The 22,973-nt window shown below is 46.9% G+C and overlaps 1 protein-coding gene across 1 annotated transcript; it reads left to right on the top strand.

Annotated features, from left to right (window-relative positions):
• The first annotated feature begins 795 nt into the window (after nucleotides 1-795).
• On the top strand, nucleotides 796-22,294 carry GPD1 (glycerol-3-phosphate dehydrogenase 1). The gene is made up of 8 exons (XM_035103785.2): nucleotides 796-935; nucleotides 4,540-4,717; nucleotides 9,586-9,726; nucleotides 10,836-10,974; nucleotides 12,800-12,912; nucleotides 13,472-13,705; nucleotides 15,911-16,017; nucleotides 18,116-22,294. Exons 1-8 carry the CDS (start codon nucleotides 895-897, stop codon nucleotides 18,210-18,212), a joined length of 1,050 nt encoding a protein of 349 aa, XP_034959676.1. The 5' UTR covers nucleotides 796-894; the 3' UTR covers nucleotides 18,213-22,294.
• The last annotated feature ends 679 nt before the right edge of the window (nucleotides 22,295-22,973 follow it).

Raw genomic sequence — 22,973 nt, 5'->3', positions numbered from 1 at the left:
AAATTGAATATTTAAGCAAGCACTACTGGTATCGGTAGCTCAGTTTGCTGAATTAGATTCAATGGGACTTCCAGGTGCACTCTGGCGGCATAATCCTATACAGTAATGTACAGTATATGTTCACTTACAGAACAAGTAACTCCCACTGTTTTCAGTGGAATATATATATATGGTACTGGATGCACAGCTTACAGACAGCGGTAATCAAGGGGCAGACAAGTTATAGAAATAAATATCCCTCACAAGGCTAGAATCCTAACACCACTTTTTATCTCGAAGTAAGTCCCATTTGATTCGATGGGCTTACTTCTGAGTAGACATGGTCAGGCCGGCACTGCGTGTTTGGAATGGCATTTTTTACCATGCAATCCTACACCTGGACTCGGTAGCAAGCTCCACTCAGCTCAATTGGAGTTGAGTGTGATTCAGGACTGCAGAGATCTTACACCTGTGTGGCTTTCTTCAAGCTTTGGCTTTGTTCCTTTCCTACGCTTGTCAAAATAATGAAGGCGTACGCTTATGTATTCAATCCCCTAAATTTCCAAGATCGTTCATTCACACGAGCAGCACGTGGAGAAAGCTACCCGTCCAAATTACTGCCTGGCGGATTCCAACGCAGAAACGCACACCTGCGGAGCCAGCTCAGGTGCGCAGAGAGAGTCCGGGTCAGGGGCTCTGCCTCTCGTCTCTCGCCCCCGCAGCCGCCACAGGGCATGGCCTCCTCCGTCTCTTCCCCGCCAGCCCGTCGAGGGCCCTCCCTGTTCGGAGCCGTTCCGGCGAGGAAAGGGTGCGCACGGGACGCGAGGCGGGGCCGCGCGGCGGAGTTTATAATGCCCCTCCGACGGGGCATCATCGAGTGGGAGCGAGCGAGCAGCCTGCTGACAGTCCGCCGCGATGGGAGGCAAGAAAGTTTGCATCGTGGGCTCCGGCAACTGGTGAGTGAGCGGAGGGGGCGCGTGGGGTGGAGGCAGCGCTGCTGCAGCTGCGGGGGAGGCGGTGCAAGTTAGGACACTCTAGGCTCAGGTGGGCTCGGCGCTCGCGAGGAGGCTATTTTGCACGACGGCAGCGCGTCTTCGCTTGACCCTCTTGCATGCCAGCCCAGCCGAGCGGGGTCATTTTATTTGTTTTTTCGGGGGACGGGCTGAAAGCTGACTCCTGTTGCTCCCTGTGATGTGTGGGGCTCTCGACATATGCCCCCCACGCCCCGTAGGACTGAAGGTGGTAGTGGGGGGGGGCTATTGCTTTGCCTTTATAGTTTTAAAAATCAAGTCGCTTAAAGCGAGCGCTGCCCTCGATCCCTCAGCGACTTGAACCATAGGAACCAACACCTGGGGGCCGAGGTCCCTTCAGGCCCCGCAATAAAATATTTGAGGGGACGCCCCTCCCCAAGTTGATGAGCATTGCCATTCTAATAGTGTGCCGTGTTATGTGATCGATTACGTGGGGTGTTCTCCCCCACCCCAATATTTTATTAAAGTTGGCACCCCCAACGTGGGGCTCAAACCCACAACCCTGAGATGAGAAGTCCTGGTCTACCGACTGAGCTATCCTAAGTTTGTTGCGCCCTTAACCTTCGGGTTAATAAATGGCGGTGGTGGGAACAGGTGCAAGCCAGAGTCGCTTTCCCTCTGGTGGGACTTTCTGCCATTTCGTGGTTTGCTTGCCAGGGGTGCAAAGGGAGAGGGAAGGAGCCCCCTAGTGCTCGAGGAGAGAGCGCCCCTCAATTGAGTCTATTTCTGGCGCCTCTTGTTAGTCCAGTATCACTCTCTCGAAAAGAAGCTCTGTGTGCTGCGAGGCAATGCCTTCGTGGCTCTGCTTGGTTGTTTCGGTGCGTTAATGTCCTGCAGCTGCTCTTATTATTATTATTACTACCATCCAGGACATGTCAGAGACTAGTCTCAGAACTGGCTTTCAGTGCTAAGGCTTGACTGTGCAACATAATAACACTTGAACAGCGCTATCTTTTGGAGCATGTGCAGAGCACATATTTGGACATGCACTGCTGGAGGGTTACTACCGAGTGAATTTCCTTGACACATCAGTAGCAAGGTGGGAAAGCTTCCAGCTTCAAGAGTTGGAACTGCAAGTCTCTGAATGGGCACCTCTGTTTGCATATGTACAGGTTTTAGTTATAATAAGCAATCTTGTTTAAATTCTACTCTCTCCTAAACACAAGTGCAAGCCTATAATGCTACGGTAATGTGAGAGATTTGTACCTGTTTGTGTGTTTGAAGGTGCATGTTTCTAGGCCAGCTTCTTTCGCCAACACAGTGTTCTCCAGATGTTTGGGACTACAAATCCCATCATCCACAGCTTGATGGCTATGGCTGATGGGATTTGTAGTCCAAAGCGTCTGAATGGTCCCAGGTTGGCGAAGGTTGGTCTAGACTCTTCCTCTTGGTTTCTTACTAATATAATTTAGCTGACTGGCGCCTTTAGATATACAGTATATTTCTAAACAGCTACATTGCACGAATGATGTGATAGTATACTGAATAATTGCACGCCTCCTTGGAAAGAGGGGGAGGAACCAAGCTTCTCTAAAGAGGCCTTTATGTGAGTAATGCACATAGATTTAAGAAAGTACTACGGTAGTTCACATAACACACACCTAAGTTGCTGCAACAGGGCGTGGCGATAGCTACAAGCTTGGGTGACTTCAAAGGGGGATTAGAGAAATCCACGGGGCAGCTATCCATGCCTATTAGCTAACAGTAGTAAGACTTTTGCGGGTTGGAAAGTGGATACCAACCTTGCCACCCCCAGTCTTTTTTTCTTTTTTGATGCAACTGGGTGAAAAGCAGCCAGCTGAATGCTTTATATGCTTTTCAGATTTATGCATTTCACTAATTTTACAATCATTTTAACATTTCAAGACGTCACTTCCTTCCCCCTTTCTGTGGTTCCTTAAAATTATTTTTAATATCTTCTGCATATCCAAATTAATTTTCTCATTCATTCATCTACTTTAAATATATAATAAAACTGTAGTTTATTACAAGAATCTGGCCAATGTCCTTATCCGTTTACAATTTATCTGTAAATATTCAAGAAACCATTTCCATTCTTTTATAAAAAGTTTGTTACCTTGATTTCTTATTCTTCCGGTAAGTTTCACCATTTCAGCATATTCCAGAAGTTTTTGTATCCGTTCTTCCTTTGCTGGGACTTCTGCTTCTTTCCATTTTGGGGCGAGTAACGTTCTTGCCGCTGTAATAGCATACATGAATAAGTTTCTATTCAGTTTCGGTAGTTCTGTCCCTAAAATTCCCAAAAGAAAAGGGAAGCCTGCCAAATGCTTGAAGTGCAAGCCTCCATTGCAAACGTAATGGCGTGATCATTGCAAATTTGCCTTTTGCATGTGGTCCTTTGGAAATGTTGCGATTTGGAGATGTGCAAAGTTTCATGAACAACAATGCTTGAGGTGGAACACTGTTCAAGCCAGTTGGTGGCAGTAGCAAGTCCTTTCCTATAGCCTGGTGGCACCGTGTTAGAGGATAGTAGCTAGTCCTACCTGTGGTAGTAGCTAGTCCTACCTGTGAAGAGGAACAACTGTTTTGCAGGAGAAGCCTGTTTAGTTGGCAGTCACACTTGGCGGTGGGTTGCTACTGTTGGGACAGCCGCAGTGGGGTTGACCCAGAACATTATCCATTTGGGCCATACCTTTGGGGTGTGATTTGAGTGAAGGTACTTTTCCGAGCACAATTCAAAGTGTTGGTGCTGACCTTTAAAGTAAGGTTACCAGATTTTTTTTTTAATGAATCAGGGGGCAGTTTTCAACTTCAGTCGGAATGGATGGATTTTGATTTGTAAATCTGGGGACTGTCCCTGGGAAACGGGGACGTCTGGTAACCTTACTTTAAAGCCCTAAACAGCCTCAGCCCAGTATACATGAAGGAGCGTCTCCACCCCCATCGTTCTGCCCAGTCACTGAGGTCCAGCTCCGAGGGCCTTCTGGCAGTTCCCTCACTGCGAGAAGTGAGGTTACAGGGAACCAGGCAGAGGGCCTTTTCAGTAGTGGCACCCGCCCTGTAGAATGCCCTCCCATCAGATGTTAAGGAAATAAATAACTATCTTAACTTTTTAAAGCATTATTATTATTAATTTGTTAGGAGTCACCCAGAGTGGCTGGGGAAACCCATCCAGATGGGTGGGGTATAAATAATAAATTGTTGTTGTTGTTATTACTCACCACAGATGATCAGTTGTAGGCTTGCTCCTAGGTGAGATGCTGGAAGGGGGAATGAGAGCTAACACAGCTTCCAGCTCAGCAGTGGAAAATTGTGGAGCTGTGTCTGTGGCAGTTCATGAATTCATACTCCATGTGTTGTGTTTGGTGGGTGATTTTGCTGATTCATGCTGTTGGGTGTATTTGTCGTATCGTTCTTTTGCATTTATATGCTCTTTGCTGCTTTGGCACCCTCTGGGCAGTGTATAAATGACATAACCTGATACAGAGACAGGGCTTTGAACTTCTGAGGGTTGCACGCTTTCTCCGTCTTGCATACACACTCTTTCTTTTTTTCTCTCCCCCTGCAGGGGTTCAGCTATTGCCAAGATTGTGGGTGGCAATGCAGCCAAGCTGGACAAGTTTGACACCACAGTAAACATGTGGGTGTTTGAGGAGGAAATTGGTGGCAAGAAACTCACTGAGATCATCAACACACAGCATGAGAACGTCAAGTACTTGCCAGGCCACAAGCTGCCCCCCAATGTGGTAAGTTCAGAAGCCGGGGGAGGGAGGGGAGGGAAGGAAGGAAAGCAATGTGTGGGCAGGGTGGCAGCTGTATTCCAGGCTAGGCCAATGTGTCACCTCCCTCTCTGTGCCTTTATGTCAGCTTAGAGCCTTTCATAGGGTCAGAAACAGCCTCAAGGTGTTAGGGTGCCTGTTGCAGAAAATCCAAGAAGCATTAACCATGGGGATCCAGAAATGTAATAAACCATGGGTAGGCAAACTAGGGGCCGGATGCGGCCCAATTGCCTTCTAAATCCGGCCCGCGGACGGTCCGGGAATCAGCGTGTTTTTACATGAGTAGAATGTGTCCTTTTATTTTAAAATGCATCTCTGGGTTATTTGTGGGACCTGCCTGGTGTTTTTGCATTAGTAGAATGTGTGTTGTTATTTAAAATGCATCTCTGGGTTATTTGTGGGCATAGGAATTCGTTCATATTTCCCCCAAGAAATATAGTCTGGCCCCCTACAAGGTATGAGGGACAGTGGTTCGGCCCCCTGCTGAAAAAGTTAGCACACTTCCCCATCCTTTAATGGCACCTGAGTATTTGCCTTCAGTTGTGTACATACCATACATTTCAAGCACATACACCCCAAAGATTTATGCAAAACCTTAACAAACCACAGGATTCTTTGAGTAATTAAAGCAATGCACTTTAAATGTAAGGTGTGCATGCGTCTGTAGCTCAGAGGGAGCCCCGGCAGCAAAAAAAAATCCCGCCCTTGATATTTGTCCTTAATTTGCATTTACGCAGACAAATTAGAATATGCACATAAAATATATGCCATAGACCTGTGCCAAGAAACGTTTACCTAGCAATGTCCCTGACTTTTGACAATGGGAAGTAGTTGTCAATCTGTTGCAGTACATGTATCTAGGCTAGGCCAAGATGAATTATGGGATTCCCAGTAGCTGAAGTTGGTCTCTTGTTTGGAGGAGTGGAGTGGACTTAAGCTAAACTAACTCCCGTTGGTTTCAAGAGGAGAGGAAAGCAAGTGTTCAAATATATCCTGTTTTAGAATTTGTGAGGACTTGAGACACGCTTATGATTTGGCTGGAACATGCTGAATGTTGAGAATCTCGCTTACTTCCCTCCCACATAACTCTGAACAAAGGACTCTTTTCTTGGAGCATTTCATGCTTTCTGACTTCTTGAAAACTTGCACCAACTTCATCACCTGAAAATGTACAGTGAGGGATACACATTGAAAGGTTGTAGGGGGACGTGGGGAGGAAGAATCACATGTCAAATGAGGCCCAGAAATAACAATGGCAGAAGCAGTTGGTTTGAAAAGGGGCAGCTTTCTGATATATCTGTTGGAAAGGAAAAACAGTTTGTAAGCAGGACAAAGTGCACTGCTGTTCGGGAAGGACCTGTGTGTTTTGATCTCTCTCCAATTTCCCCTTTTGGTCTCCCAGTGCTAGCCAACGCCAAGTTCCCAATTGAATGAGACTCCATTTCTGTTTCATCACCTTTCTACTGGGATACTTTAGCATATGTGTTGTGTGCTTAACATAGTTACACGCTCCAAACCCTAGCCAGTGGTAGAATGGGGGAAATGGCATTTCTTTAGGAAGTCAAACCCACTGCCATACTCTGCATTTAATTCAAAGAACAAATAGTTCCCAATTCTGACTGTGGGACCGATGTGTGGATTCGTTGATTCCAAATGCGCTGTTTCAGGAATACTTGAAATGCGTCTATAGGTATGCAACAGCTTCTAGAGAAACTCATAGCGAACAAACAAGGTGGCCAATAAAGGTACATCTCAGAGAGTTGCTTCTCCCATACCTATCACCCCCCAGACAAGTTAGATCTTCTGATGGAATCCAGCTGCTCTGAAACCATCTTGTGTGCAGGGCCTTTTCAGTCGTGGGTCCAAAGTAGATCTTCCTTCTGAGAGATCTACACAGCCTCCTCTCTGCTGTCATTTTTCCGCATGAGTTTTTATTTCTGATTGCCTTTGCTAACCATTAAGTTCTGTGGGCCAGCTACCACTGTGCTTTATTTCATACTATTTTATTTTAGCCACTGTTTCGTTGTTTACCTGGTTTTATTTTGTGTGTTCATCCTGCTGCTATTTTGGTGACTTTTTATTTCAATTTTGCTGTAAAAACAAATCGTATAATCTTTTTGGGTGAGCTATGGTATACAGGTAACTATCAAATGACAATGGATTATTTGTGGGAAGCCTGGAAGGGTCTTCAAGGCCCATTTAGCAGATTTCCCTGGGCCTCCTTCCTCCTGCCAGACCCAGAGGAGCACAGGAGGGTTGTCTTTTGCCTCTTCCAGGAGAATGAAGCTCAAGGAACAAGTTGCCTTGGTAACAAAAGTAATAAATAACCTTCTCTCTGCCTGCTAACATTTCCCAGTGCTAACAGAGTGTCAAAAAGCCCACTCAATAAAAACACATGCTGGGAGATGGCAGAGAGATTAGATGTTACACTAGGCAAGTCTTGTTCACTGAGCACAGGGTTCAGGAGAGTGCCCTATTTAAATGCCTTTTATGTCGTTTTTTAATCATATCTTCCTCATGCCCCACCGCTCTCCAATACTTAGCGGGTGGTGCCGTGGTCTAAAACACTGAGCCTCTTGGGCTTGCTGATCAGAAGTGCGGAAATTCAAAACCCTGCGATGGGGTGAGCTCCCGTTGCTCTGTCCCAGCTCCTGCCAACCTAGCAGTTTGAAAGCACGCCAGTGCAAGTAGATAAATATTGTATGTACTGCTGCGGCGGGAAGGTAAATGGCATTTTTGTAGTGTCCTGTTGCGCCAGAAACGGTTTAGTCCTGCTGGCCACATGACCGGGAAAGCTGTCTGTGGACAAACGCCAGCTCCCTTGGCCTGAAAGCGAGATGAGCGCCACAACCCCAGTCACCTTTGATTGGACTTAACCATCCAGGGGTCCTTTACCTTTACCTTGCCTAGCTACCCCATAATGGATGTTCAAGTTAAACTAGTGACAAATTCTGTGCTTATATCTCCATGCAAAATAAAAAAAATCTTCATTGCCATAGGCAGGATTATGGTCATAATCTAGTCCAGGGGTGGCCAACTCCCAAGAGACTGCGATCTACTCAGAGTTAAAAACTGGCAGTGATCTACCCCCTTTTGGAGGGTTCAGGTCAAGGTTGTTGAACTTTTTCTATGAAGGAAAGCCCTGTTTTGGAGGGGTTCAGGTCGAAGTTGTTGAGCTTTTTAGAGAGGAGGAAAGCCCCGTTTTGGAGAGGGGGGGGGTTAGGGAGAAGGAAAGCCACATTTTGGGGGGCTGCAGGGCAAAAATGTTGAGCTTTTTTTAGGGGAGCTAAAGTTGTTGAGCTGCTTTGGGGGGAGCCAGTGATCTACCACAGACGTCCAGTGATCTACCGGTAGATCACGATCTACCTGTTGGACGTGCCTGATCTAGTCCAACTCTAGACTGCAGGATGTATCTACAGTATCTCTTAGCAGATGGGCACCCACCCTCTGCTGAAATCAGGTGTGGGGAGCTTTAGGTGCTCTGAACTTCATCTCCCACCAGCCCCAACAAACATGGCCAATTCCAGGAATAATGGGAGTTTTAATTCAGCAACATCTGGAGGGCCCAACGTTGCCCACACCTGGCTTAAGTACTTCCAAGCAAAGGAGAACCTACCGCCTCCCAAGGCAGTCCCCTTCCACTTTCTAAATTGCTCATGTTGTTGCATTTCTGTATTAGCATGTCCCTTGAAAGGTCAGGTTCTTTCTTGATCACGGCTGAAATGATCACTTCAGGTTGGGAAGCAAAAAATACGCAAGACCCCTCTCCTTGCCCTGATGCTTGGGTAATACAATGGGGCTTGAAAGCCTGCGCCGTGAATTGAATGATTTGCTCCATGAAAAACCTGCTTTTTCTCACTGCTTTTGCTGCATGCTATATAGATTAATTCTAGATTCTATAGATTGATTAGGTTCAGAAGCTCCAGGTCAGAGGTGGGATCCTCCATTCTTAAAGGGTGGAAGAGGGGTTCATCACAAGCAAAAATTATACGTTTATATAACCTTTATTTGGTAAATTTATTAAAACATGCTTGGTTTTTAATATAATTTTTATTAAATTTTCTGGTTTACAATTTCAAATAAATATTTTACATACTTCCCTTCTTCTCTTTCCATGGTTCATTTTACATATCTTATAATAAAACTTTTATTTGTATCCTGCCCTCCCTGGCCAAGACTGGCATCAAATATATAACACTGGTATAAGCTCAAACAATAATTAAATTACCTCCTAAAAACAAGTACAGTGGAACCTCGGTTTATGAACACCTCGGTCTATGAATTTTCGGTTTATGAACGCCGCGGACCCATCTGGAACGGATTCATTCACTTTCCATTACTTTCAATGGGAAAGTTCGTTTCAGTTTATGAACGCTTCAGTTTATGAACAGACTTCCGGAACCAATTACACCCATGCTTCAGTTTATGAACGCTTCAGTTTAAGTACTCCGCGGACCCGTCTGGAACGGATTAATTCATTTTCCATTACTTTCAATGGGATAGTTCGCTTCAGTTTATGAACGCTTCAGTTTATGAACAGACTTCCGGAACCAATTGTGTTCATAAACCGAGGTACCACTGTATAAAAAAGAAAGGACTCTAGTTTTTTGGGGGGAAAGTCATTTATCAAACATTCAACTTTCTTCAAAGGCATTTGGTTACCCTGCAGAATTTCCTATGATTTGTTGAGCATGTGTAAGTGTCTATAAGAGCGGCAAACCTTTCTTCCACCACCATCACCCTCCCTTGCTCTCACTGAGGATCCTGCTCCCTTGATCTGCCTAGACTGCTGTTGTTGATGCCTTTCTTCTCTCCAACCCCCCCCATTGCTGCAGGTGGCAGTGCCAGATGTGGTGAAGGCTTCAGCTGATGCAGACATCCTTATATTTGTCGTGCCGCATCAATTTATTGGGAAGCTCTGTGACCAACTGAAAGGCCGTATCAAGAAGGACGCGATTGGGGTCTCGCTCATCAAGGTGTGAGTTGGAACTAAGGGTTGGGCTGCGCTGAGCAGCTGCAAGGTGGGGCTGGCTGGAGATGCAACCATCCTAGGAACTAACTGGGGCAGGTTCCATGAGTTTGCTTAGATGAGCTGAGAGGCAATTGGGTGCATGTGCCGTGTGAGGGGGATAAACTCACATGGAACGGGGTCGGGGAACACCTGCATGGGACACAATTGCCTATGGTTAATCAATGGGTGTGGTTTATTGAGAGAGCATATAACAGATTATAGCATTGCAGCAAGCTTATTCCCTGTTGAGGCTCCTGGAAGTATTCTTTGACTCTTGTGGCATCTTCAAAGCTTCAGGCAAATACAAAGTTCTTGGGTTGAGCACTTATTATTTAATACTCACATATGGAAAGGAGGGAGCAGCAGCCCTTGAGCCAATTTTGCTGCTCCCAACACCCAAAATTACTGTTGTAGGCATATTGTATGCTGCTTTCCCCCCAGACTGGGACGCAAGGCAGCTTATATAGATAAAATTTGTTGTTTAGTTGTCTTAGTCATGTTTGACTCTCAGTGACCCCATGAACCAGAGCATGCCTTGGAAACTCTCCTTTTTTATGTCCACAGTTTTCTTGACAAAATACTGGAGTGGTTTGCCAGTTCCTTCTCCAGGTGGATCACATTTAGTCTAAACTCTCGTCTTGGGTGGCCCTGCACGGCATAGCTCATAGTGAGTTATTCAAGCCCCTTCCATGAAGGGGATAGATAAAATAGAAACAGCCAAAAACATAGAAAAAACCTATCGTTGGAAAGCAATTAAACACACACATATAAACAATATATATTTGAGTTTAATTACAATTTAAAAAATCACAGCACCAGCCTTTTTCATTAAAAATAGTCAGTTCCCCAAAGCCTGTTGGAACAAGAAAGTCCAACAGCAAGGAGGGAGCCAGTCCATTTTCTCTAGGAAGGGTGTTGCAAAGTCTGGGAGCAGCCACTGCTAGTCACAACATCTACTGTATGCTGTTGCATCTCTTTTGGGGATAAGGATTCTCTCAGGAGGACTACGGGCTACTTGAGGGGTCTCAACAAAGAGCTACCCCACTGACTGCGTCATGTTCTGTTGAATCCCAGGGTGTGGATGAAGGACCCGACGGTCTGAAGCTGATATCGGACATCATCCGCGAGCAGCTTGGCATCGGAATGAGTGTGCTTATGGGGGCCAACATCGCCAACGAAGTGGCCGACGAGAAGTTCTGCGAGACCACCATTGGTAAATGAGTTTGAGCTTAATTCTTATGACCAGCTGGGTGGCGAGAATCTCTCTGGCTGGGCTGCTCATGCCAAGGTCCCTCCTTACCTTACCAGTGCCACCACTAGATGTCTTGGGCCTACTGAAGCTTGCAAGAGCAGTTCTACAATGGTACACTAGACTAGAGGCTTTGGTTCATCAAGTATAGACAAGGAATAGGGAACATGTGGCACTTCAGATGCTGCAGACTACAACTCCCATCACCCCCTGGCTATCGGCCAGGACAGCTGAGCCTGGTGGGAGTTGTGAGCCCAGCAGTATTTCAAGGGCCGCAAGTTCCCCATCTCTGGCACAGATGGTATGATTTTGCCACATCTCACCTCGAGCACAAGGAACATCATTTTAAACTCTCTAGAGCATGTGGGGAAACCGGTGTGGGTCCTCTGCCTGATTTGCTCTCTACTCTTGGTGCCATCCATCTTTCTCCCTCGCCTGGGGATTGCAGCAAGTGGAAGGACTTGGAAGGGAACAGGGAGAGCCCTGGCTTCTCTCCCTTGCTGTATGTCAGATCTGTGTCATGTTAATAACACTGCAGGGGTTTCAGAAGGGTCTGAAAACGTCTTTTTATATAAGCCTCCCAGCTGTGAGATTTTTATTCGCTGCCTAGATTGTTCTGTTTTTTGCTGACTTACGTTGTAGGCTGCTGGTGGTTGTTTTTTGAAAAGTTGTAAGGAGCTTTGATTCAGTTTGCTTAAATATATCACATTAAAATGCATCACTTAAGGAATTAAGCAAGTTAGCTACACTACATATCCAGAGTAAAGGGTGTCCTCGAAACACCTGCATGCATATTCTCCGGGGGGGGGGGTAGGCTTGCTTGAGCTGTGGATCCAACACATTAGTTGTATTCACTTCACACAACAGTGGCAGGGAAACACGGAGGAACCGCAGCAAGTGCAACCGTGTAAAAATGCAGAGCTGCTCTTGGCTATCACCAGAGGTGACTGTAATGGCCCACTGCCCTGCTACTCTTTGTTGGATCCAGTAGGGGGAGCAGCACAGAGAGGATGCTGCTTCTTCCCTTGCCGATCACTCGTAGCAGAGTAGGATTGTCTTCCATGGGCAGCCAATTTTCAGGAGGACAGTCCACAGTGCATTAAAGGGCAGAGAGGATGTGGCGATACATCAACAGGAAATATATGCTCCAGGATAGAGTATTTGCCCCTCTAGCCCAGTATTGTCTACTCCCAGTTGGCAGGGGCTGTCCAGGGGTCTCTAGCAAAGATGGATCTTTCCTGTCACTTGTTAACTTGATCAATTTTAAGGTGGCAAGGACTGAATGCTATGCAAAACATGTGGTCTTCTGCTGAGCTACAGTCTCTCCCTGCAGAGAAGAGGAAAGAAGAGGGTCTGATTTGTTAATACGTTCCAGGTTCTTCATAGAGCAACTGGAACAAGCTCTATTCAACCTCCAGTGCAGCCCCCTCCTGACCAGTGTCTCCCAGATTTGTCGTATTTGTTAATTACGGTTACAAATGCCCCTTCCGTTGAACCACTGCAGCATTATAAAGCATGGAACTCTTCTTTTGGAGCCCACCCACTCTTTTACTTGAGCCTGAGAATTATACTTCTAATTTTGATAACCCTGGGGGAGGGGGAAAATGAGAGATCCATTGGTGGTCGCCATGGGGGTGGGGAGAGTGGAGACATCATTCCCTCTGGCAAGCAGAAACGCTTCCACTGATGGACACCTCACTCTTCTGATGCTTCCAATTCCTCCCTTGGGCTTTAGTGAGGCAAGGAGCAAGGCCGTTTCTACTTATGCCCATGTCTTACCTCCTTGCAGGCTGCAAGAACATGGAGCATGGACATATTCTGAAGGAGCTGATGCAGACACCCTGTTTCCGAATCACTGTGGTGCAAGAATCGGACACCGTAGAAATCTGTGGTGCCCTCAAGGTGCAGGAATAACCAGGCTACCCAACGGTTTGGCAGCTTCTGCATGGGGTGTGGCTTGCTGCCAAGGGAGGTCTCTGCTGGCATGATGGCATTGCACAGAAGAATGGGAGATGTTGTTGGGTTCCCAACTCCCGCAAGCCCCAACCATCACGGTCAACTGTCAGGTATCATGGGATCTGTAACATCTTGAGGGCCTCAGATCCCCCACACCTGGCCAAAAGCTTCTGTTGACCTCCCAAGTACATACGTACGTGCACACAGAGTCTGTACAACTCTAGATACAAAGTTATGACTGTTTGGGAAGCCATGCTGCCTCACCAGGGAGCTGGTGGACTTGATGGGAGCTTCTCCAACGAAATGCACGTTACATTAATACACTTGCAGGAGAGAGGTGGTTTCTATAGAACCCATCTCTGCTGCCATCCTTCCATGGGAGCCATCATTTGTAGGCCTGCTTAGAACACCAAACGTTGGTCTGTCTACTCCCTGCCTTAAATAGTTGCAAGGCTAGCGCTGGCCGGAGCCTTTTTGGTTATCAACCTATGTTCTTCCTCCTTAGAACATTGTGGCTGTCGGGGCTGGTTTTTGCGACGGGTTGGGCTTTGGAGACAACACCAAGGCAGCAGTAATTCGCCTGGGCCTGATGGAGATGATCGACTTCGCCAAAATCTTCTGCAAGGGCTCCGTCAGTTCTGCCACTTTCCTGGAGAGCTGTGGGGTTGCCGACCTCATCACCACCTGCTACGGGGGCCGTAACCGAAAAGTGGCAGAGGCTTTTGCCAAGACCGGCAAGGTAAGTAAGCATTTGCATAGGGCTCTTTAGGGTTGTCAAATATCTCTCAAGGAAAACTCTTACTGTAGTGCAATAAGATAGTATTTCACAGAGCTTTTAAAATCCCTCTTTATGCAGTGCTTAAGAGTGCTTCAAACATCGGTAATTCAAAATTCTGTAAGGGAAGCCAGTATTATTTTTCTATATTCAATGCTTCCCCCCCCCCCCCGACACGAAAAGGTGCCGGAACACACCTCCCTCATAAGACCCACTCCAGAGCCCAAAGAGCATCTCTTCTCCTTGCGAGCCAGAAACTTCTTGAGGGGCTGCTCAGGTTGAGGTGAGGGGAGCCTTGTGCTTCAGCTAAGCACCCTAAAGAGCTCCCCACAAGCACCTCTCTAGCTTGTGGGAGTTGCAGCAGCTTGGGAGCTTGCTCAGGTGACCAACCTCTTTCCCACATGTCAGCTGTTAGATGGGAGGCTGAAGAGCCTCAGCAAAGCCAACGGAATGTGACCTGTTCTAGCCTGGCAAAGAGAGGTGACCTCTTTGCCAGGCTAGAACAGGTCACATTCCTTTGGCTTTGCTGAGGCTCTGCATCATCATCATATGATGATGGTGATGATGGTTATTTATTGCTTTAATGCTGAAACAGTCTTCTAATCAGTTTGCAATGATGAGAAACAAATCACACAAGCATTAAAATACAAAAATCCATCATAAAAATGTAAAATGAAACAATCCTGTTGAAAGGTACATGGGGAAATGGTTTCAGGAACCAAAGAGCTATTTGATTCCAGGCCATAAAGCAGCTGCTATGAGAGCAACAGCCGCACAGTTCCCAGCCAATGGCTTCCAGAGGGTAATTCTAGCCAGAGTGCAGTGAAGACTCCTACGGTATCCTTGCCTTCAAATCCTAGTTGGGCATTAAAAAGAGAGAGAGAGAGAAAACCGTTAGGTTTGCACAAAATATCCACATCCCTTGCCAAGGACATTTGACTTCAATCTTTGTTGCAATGCTTGTTTTGATGTCAACACTGGGTATTTCACAAAATTTGGGAAGCGGTGGGGTGGCAGAGGTCGAGCTCTGCAGGATGACTGCAGGGCAAGGAAATGTGGACTAGCAAAGCTTGACACCAGGGCAGGCCTGATGGTGAAAATGCTTTCCTGGGGCAACAGTATTTTAGGAACATAGTAAAGCAACATCTAAGAGGCAAGCTGCAGGATTCCTTGGGAAGCTACTTGCAGATTGTGTGTAGAGGAGAGGTTTGGTTTGGGCTGGCCTTGTTCAATACCGTCACCTCTCTACAGCTAAGCATACTGGCCTGGCCAGTATCCAAGTTGTTTTTTTTAAAAAAAACAATAATAATCAAGCAATATATAAATTTCAGGAAATAAATATGGTGTTTTCATCTCCAGCAGGGATATCTTACACATTCTTAGAACATTTAAAGTGGCTTTGTACTTCAGCCGCTGCCATGGCTTCTCCCAGGGGACACGGGTGGTGCTGTGGTCTAAAGCACAGCCTCAGAAGGTTGGCGGTTCGAATCCCCGTAACTGAGTGAGCTCCCGTTGCTCTGTCCCAGCTCCTGCCAACCTAGCAGTTTGAAAGCACGCCAGTGCAAGTAGATAAATAGGTATCGCTGTGGTGGGAAGGCAAACAGCGTTTCTGGGCGCTCTGGCGTCTGTCACGGTGTTCCATTGCGCCAGAAGTGATTTAGTCAAGCTGGCCACATGACCCAAAAAGCTGTGGAAAAACACCGGCTCCCTCGGCCTGAAAGCGAGATGAGCGCCGCAACCCCATAGTTGCCTTTGACTGGATTTAACCATCCAGGGGTCCTTTACCCCAATGAGTCATGGGATATGTAGTTGGTAAAGATGCCGAAAAGTCTGTTTGATCCCTACTACAGATATGCACACACCTTGCTAAACTGGTTTACAGGGATGAGATATCAGTGGTCCTCCAGCTGTTGGCTGGACTACAACATCCATCACCCCTGACCACCAGCCATGATACCATCTTGAGGACCATAGTTTTCCCATCCCTGGTTTGCAGGATCTCCTGGGCAGAGAGTCCAGCATCTGAATCTCTTTAACTCTGGATATATCTTATGCCACACAAAGAAGGATGTCCATCTCTGGATCAACCTTCTAGGATTCGCCCAACTTGGGGAGGAAGGCCGTGCCATGCAGCCACTCATACTTGGAGATCTGTCTTGCATCTTGCAGTCTATCGAGCAACTAGAGAAGGAGATGCTCAATGGGCAGAAGCTGCAGGGCCCTCAGACATCAGCAGAGTTGAACCACATCCTCAAGAACAAGAACCTGGTTGACAAGTGAGTCCCGTATGACCTTTTTTTCTGTTTCGCTTGCCGTCAATATGAATGCTGCACTGGCACCCATTGGATTGGTGTAACAATGAGCGATAGGCCGGGGCTTGTTTCTAGGGCTGTATGCAAATTCTTGGATTGGTTGTTGATGAATGATTAGTCAATCAACCAGTTCAATAAATTTGCATGTTACCAAAATCTAAGTACAGTGGTGCCTCGCTAGACGAATGCCCTGTAAGACTAATTTTACGCTATATGAATAGGTTTTGCGATTGGAGGTTGCCTCGCAAGACGATGAGGTTTTTTATGGCTGCTTCATTCGTCTTGCGAAGAGTGGCCATAAAAACCTCCGATCGCAAAACCTAGCGAAAGGGGCATTCGTCTAGCAAAAGGGGAACCAGCTGTAGCAAGGAAAGAAGGCAAAGGAAGATCAGCTGAGAGGCGCTGACAGCGCCTCTCAGCTGATCTTCCTTTGCCTTCTTCCTGCGCTGCAGGTGGTTCCCCTTTGTGTTCCGCTGGTCTCTGCCGGTGAGGCGTAACCGGCAGAGACCAGCGGAACACAAAGGGCTGTAGCGCGGGAAGAAGGGGGGGGAGAAGTGGAGGAACGGATCCGTTCCCCCACTTCTCCTCCCCCCCCACCGCCACGCCATGGACACCCAGGAGCATAGGACAGGGCTTCGGAGAAGCGCTGCGCCTTTCTGAAGCCCCGTCCGATGTCGGCTTTGTGCTGGGCGGTGGCGGGAGAAGCGGTTCCTCTGCTTCTCCCGCAGCAGCCTGGCACACAGCTGTTTCCCTCGGCAGCCACCGTCTGAAGCCAGGCGGCGGCTGCCGAGGGAAGCGAAACCGGCTTTGTGCCAGGCAGCGGCGGGAGAAGCAGGGGGCTTTTTGCCGTTTGCCTTCCCCCAGCCAAGGGTGAGGCAAATGGTGAAAAGCATCCACCGCACCGCACTTCGGCTCAGTGACTGGCTTGGCGGCAGCGGGAAGAAGGGGAGGAATTCCTCCCCTTCTTCCCGCCCCCGCCAAGCCAAAGCCGGCTTCCCTCGGCAGCAGCCGCCGCCTTGTGCTAGGCGGCAACGGGAGCAGCGGGGGCTTTTCGTCGTTTGCGTTCCCCCAAGGGCGGGGGGAAGCGGAGGATGGGGGGGAAGCACAGGTTCTTTCCTGCGTTTCCCGCCCGACACAGCGGGGGATCGTCCCGCTTGTCCCTCCCCCCGCCTGACAGATTCAGCATTTGGCTCTGTCGGGCGGGGGAAGGGAGAAGCGGAGCATTGGACCGGTCCTCCGCTTGTGCCTCCCCCCGCCTGACAGATCCGGCAACCCCGGGATCTGTGCTTTCTGTCGGGCGGTAGGGGGGAGAGGAACGAACGGGGAGAAAGGGCTGCTTTCTCCGCCTCCATTCCTCTCCCCCTGCCACCGACAGCAAGGAGAGCTGCAGGGCTGTTGCCGCCTGCCTTCCTGCCTTCCAGGGAGCCAAGCGAGCAAGCGCCGCCACTGCCGCCAGTCCCCCGGAGCCCATAGGAATGCATTAACTTTTAATGCGTTCCTATGGGAAACGGTGCCTCGCAAGACGAATTTTTTGTTGGATGAATTGACCGTCGGAACAAATTAAATTCGTCTAGCGAGGCACCACTGTATGGGAGGTCTACTTTGAGATAATAAAGGAAATGTGAATTAACTTACTATAATAAACAAAAGCAACCACTTGTGGCTGGAAGTGCCAGCTTTAATTTTTGTCTTTTTTGTCTGTTGCTGTGGCCCTTAGCCTTTATCAATTAAAACTGGCTGTATACAAATAAAACTCTACTCAAAAGCAAGTCCCACTGAGTTCAGAGGAGCTTGCTTTCAGTTAAGTGTGTGAAGGATTGAAGCATGAAGCTCAGCATCCTATTTATTTGCACTTCCAAAAGTACAGGGCAACAACGCACCCCTAAGGCCTTATGAAATTCCACATTTTATTTCCAGGCAAACCGCTGGTCCCTCCAATGCTCTTCCTAGTGTCACAGCAGGTTTCTTAAACTTGCCCTTTTGCAAGTTTTCATTTTCCTAGCAAGCTTTGCTACCTGTGTGGGAGTTAAATCTCATTTACTGGCTTTTCTCCCCACTGCAGATTCCCACTTTTCACTGCTGTCTATGAGATCTGCTACACTGGCAAACCTGTCTCCGACTTCATCAAGTGCCTGCAAAACCATCCTCAGCACTTTTGATGGGCTTCCAGTCTCGCTCCTGCAAAGGAAGGGGTTTGGGAGGACTTCCTGTTTCCCCACTGCCATCCCAACACGAGAAGAGGGACCCAACACAGAGCATGGGGCAAACAAGGCAGGACTCATCCAAAGAATCGTAGAATAGTGGAGTTGGAAGGGGACACCAAGAGTCGTCTAACCCCAAGCAAGGCAGGAAACACAGCTAAATAATCCCAGGCAGATGGCCGTCCAACCTCTGTTTAGAAACCTCCAGTGAAGGATACTTCCCCACCTCCCAGGGTGGTCCGTCCCACTGTCAAACAGCTCTAACCACCATGGAGGTACTGGATCAACTCTTTTGCCAGGGAGTTTCTGCAATTTACCAATCTCACCTTAAATGGACAAAAGTTGCCTATGTTGATTCAGTCTCTTGTTTTTGCCCACTTCTCGACACACACAGCAGGCAAAGCTCTGGCTTTTATTTTTTCTCTTGAGCAGAGAGAGAAAGAGAGAATTTCTTCTGCCTCTTCTCTGTCACATTTCTCTGACTTTGACTTCTCTGGGCTGTGGTTTTGCCTCCCTTAAGAGCTTGTTTAAAGTCAGTAATTGGGAGAGGGGACAGGAAGCAAATTCCGATTACAGGCAACCCACCATTTATGCACATTCAATATGTGTGCAGCTGTGTACATGCATTGCTTCAAACCCAAAGTTACCCGAAAAACATCACGAAAAGGGGAGGAACAGGGTGTCTGCAGGCTTTTTCAATGGCGTTTCAAATATACGCAATTTCACTTAAATGCACAGTGCCTCGGAACATAACCCCTGCGTAAATGGGGGGTTGCCTGTATTATTATTATTTACTCCATGCCTGGAACGCAAGGAACCCCAGGCATGATTTAAAACTAGCTGCTACGGTTCTCTCTCCGGACAAGGCTTGACCTTAGCATCCCTGGTATCCATGGGAATGGGAACTGTAGCCCTGAATGTGAATATTTGTCTTTTTGAAAAACTAATATTAAAGTGAGAAACAAGAAATACAGATTAATTAAAGTGAGAAACAAGAAATACAGATTAGTTGTTTCTCATTCTTCAAAGACCTGGCTGAACTTCACAGCATGCAATGGAAGTGGGGATATCATAGAAACATAGAACTCTAAAGTTGGAAGGGACCACAAGGGTTGTCCAACCCCCCTGCAATGCAGGAATCCTTTTTGCCCAACGTCTACTGACCGAGCTATCCTGCCAGCACAAAGGTACGGATGATTATGAGAACAGAAGAAGCATGTTAGGAATATTCTGGGTATATGGCTTTGGGGTGACTTTTGCATCTTGGCCAAAATAATTCTTCAGTTTTAGGGGGCTGAAGATGGATGGGGTGAGGAAAACTCTGCCCATTTCACAAGGCACTTGCTTTCCCAGTCCTGCAGCTGAGTTGCCTTCCTCATTTTGGAGTGACCTTTCCAGCTCTCCCACCCTCCAGCAACTTAATCTGCTGATGTGGCAGGAGTCGCTGTGCCTTTTATTAGATGCTCAGAATCACTGGACACCCTGTGACCTTTCTATTCAGACAGCCCAAAAATTTAAATTAAAGATAAATAAATTGGAAGGATGGGAGAGGAACCTATTTCCCCCTCCCCAAATCACAGGTGACACTGGCTCTGGGCCTTCCAGTTTCTGATGGGAGGAACCTGCAAATATCAATACCTGCACCCTTCTCCAGGGAGCATTATCCATCATCTCATATATCAGCTTCCCTACCTATCGTACCTCTTCAAAAAGATGTTCCAGCCATGGTGGCTCATCACCTCTGCCCTCTTGATTCCACATACAAAACACTGCTGAACCTTTTGTTACGTAAGTGTAACAGTATAACTTCTATTTTAAAAAAAAAATATTCAACATATGTCACAATATGTAATTCCATAGACCAAATTATCATATGAGCGGAACATATTCTGAGAGATTAAAGACCAGCGGATTGATCAGGAGATAATCTATATATTAGCAATAACCACGATGTGGAATGCTTATATCAATCACACTGTGCTTTTGAGAATTCTAACATTCCATGTAAGTAGGTATCAGGTGAAAAACTTGAAAGTATGGCACATGGACAAGTTTTTCATCTGATACCTACTTACAAGGAACGCTAGAATTCTCAAAAGCATCAAAACGTGGAACACTACAAGATTATTACATGCAGCCTGCTACGTCGTGTGTGTCGTAACCACTTTTGATTCCACAATCAATGCATTTAAACTTGGGATGCAGCTCTTTCTGCTAGCTGCCTAACACACCAACAAGGAGACATATATCACACATCTTTAAATTCCAGCCCTGGGAGGAGAGCAAGGAGCATTCGTGCAACACACCTACACACTGCTGCCAACACACTAATGTGTTGCGACACACCGTTTGGAAAACTCTGCTCTAAGGCAAGCTCACAAGTAGACCCCACATGCTCCATGGAAGTACACCTGGCCATTCCTAGTTTCGAAGAGGGGCCATTTGGGAGACTCAGTAACTCTCTCTGGATGCTGAACATCTTCCAGACTGGCATAAGGCGCTGGATGGGTTTAGCTCAGCTAACAGTACCTACCAACCAATACCACTAATGTGCTACTTGCTTTGCAGCGTTCAAACTTCCAGCACCATCTCCTGTGTAACTTGGCAATGTTGGCAGAATATTACTTAAATTCAGAATGCACACAACCAACCTCAGTAAAGCAAGGTGTAAGAAAGAGGTGAACTTCACACCACCACAATCTCCAAGTAGTGCAAGATTCCAGAGTTCGGTTTCCTTGGAATAAGGCACCGCGGAGACCGTAGTGTCTTTATAATATATGGCTTATTTACGCATATATACAACCTGAGCCTACAATGGAGGAGCTCGCAGCATTAACACTACGGGAGTGTATTGTTCCTCCTATAAAGGTACAGGTGTCCTGTCTCTCTTTTGCATCTGGTTACCCCTAACCTTTAGTGGTTCCCACCTGTACTATCACGTGGAAGAAAGTCATCCTGATATGGCAGGGAACTCGCATTCACTTAGTAGAAACTGTGTATAGCTTGAAACTGGGCGAGCTGCTCTTTGAAAGTCTCCTAGGTCTACATGGCACTCTCACTGCCCTTTGCAGTTGCTATAAAAAGGTCTCCCCTTTGCCATTTGGAGTTATGTTCTGCCAGCACAGCAGCCTGTTAAGAGTTGTTTCTCAGTTTTAAGAAGAGACAGGCCCAGTGTAAGTGAAGGTATAATATTTACTGGGGTTTGCTGGTACAGAGGCTTGGCACAGGGGTGGTCTTTGGTAATATTGGCGCCTGCCCTGCCAATATTTCTTATTTTCACAAAAAATCAATTTGGTACAGGTACAGTTGCATTATTGTGGATCTTCTCAACAGAATCATAGAATTGTAGAATTGGAAGGGACCCTGCGGATCATCTAGTCCAACCCCAGGCAATGCTGGGCAAAGTCCAACCCAGCTGTCCCTACTGGGATCGAAACTACAGCCTTGGCATGATTAGCACCATGCTCTAACCCAGCGGTCCTCAACCTTGGACCTCCAGATGTTTTGAGGCTACAATTCCCATCATCCCTGACCACTGGACCTGCTAGCTAGGGATCATGGGAGTTGTAGGCCAAAAACATCTGGAGGCCCAAGGTTGAGGACCACTGCTCTAACCAACTGAGCTATCCAGTTTTTATTCTTTTGTGCCCCTTCGGCTTGGCTTCCTGTGTGGGGGAACACCCTGCATCGTCCTAAACCTGGTGCTACTTGGAACTACTGAGAATACCCTATTCTCCTCTGAGGAGCAGACAACTTTCACCATGTGTTGTCTCACATAATAATGACACAACTCGCCATGCCTGCAGTGAACTCAGCTACAAGGTGACACTTATTTGGCAAGTGCGAACATTGATGTAAGTGTGAACAAAGCCAAGAAGATAAAATTTGGCTCCTGCTAGACTCCTCCACTATTTCCATGGTGGAAAAGAAATAGAAAACATTTCTTTAAAAAACTGAAAGCCATGATGGGAGAGACACAAAGGTACAAACAGAAACTAAGATTAGACAGACACCTCTAGGCTTTTTTAAAAAAATAAAAATTGTGGGCATACTCTGCCACATGCCATTGACTGCAACATGCTGAGCATTACCCAGCCAGGTGGGTGGGGTATAGACAACAACAACAACACGGATCATCCACACATCATTCTGCTTTATCAGTGGTTCTGCAATGCCTCCCCACTCTTAGCTCACTACAGCACAACAAAAGCATCCTCCCTCCAAAAAACAAAGAGGAAAAATTGTGGTTTGCAAAGTTATAGGATTTCGACAGGAAGCTACAGGACATGCCCTGATTCGAAAGGATGCAGCAGGCCAGCCCTGAAACATTTGCACTGTTATATATAAAATCACATAGATCCAATACTGTCATGGCAAATCAAAATGCATGCCCCATAAAAAGAAGTCTGGGAGCCCCTTGCCCCAAATGGTAAAGAGAGAACTACTCTGAGCACAGTAAGAAATTCCAGGCTGCCAATGTGAAATCCCCTTTAAAATCCCAGGGTAGTTTCTCCTTGATAACAGTGGTTGTTGTGTGACTGGGGAGTTGGTACACAAGAACACAAAGCACCGGCTCCTAATTACTAGTGCAACTGTCAGGTTTGCAAGCTTTAAGTACTCCCAACGATACAGTCCTAAGCATGTTTACCTGAGAGTAAAGTCTATTGAAGACTATGGGATTTGCTTCCAAGTAAACATACATGAAGGGACACGGGTGGT

Source organism: Zootoca vivipara, chromosome 2 (assembly GCF_963506605.1).
Source record: "Zootoca vivipara chromosome 2, rZooViv1.1, whole genome shotgun sequence".
In the NCBI taxonomy this organism is placed as follows: Eukaryota; Metazoa; Chordata; class Lepidosauria; order Squamata; family Lacertidae; genus Zootoca; species Zootoca vivipara.
Note: the sequence above shows the minus strand (reverse complement) of the source record. Positions and strands in the feature narration are given on the sequence as shown.

What these genes read in the sequence shown, in the direction of transcription:
- GPD1 (XM_035103785.2), top strand. Translation starts at nt 895, where the DNA reads ATGGGAGGCAAGAAAGTTTGCATCGTGGGCTCCGGCAACTG. An exon ending in ACAAGCTGCCCCCCAATGTG is followed by an intron (nt 4,718 to 9,585) that starts GTAAGTTCAGAA and finishes CCATTGCTGCAG; the next exon opens with GTGGCAGTGCCAGATGTGGT. An exon ending in AACAAGAACCTGGTTGACAA is followed by an intron (nt 16,018 to 18,115) that starts GTGAGTCCCGTA and finishes TCCCCACTGCAG; the next exon opens with ATTCCCACTTTTCACTGCTG.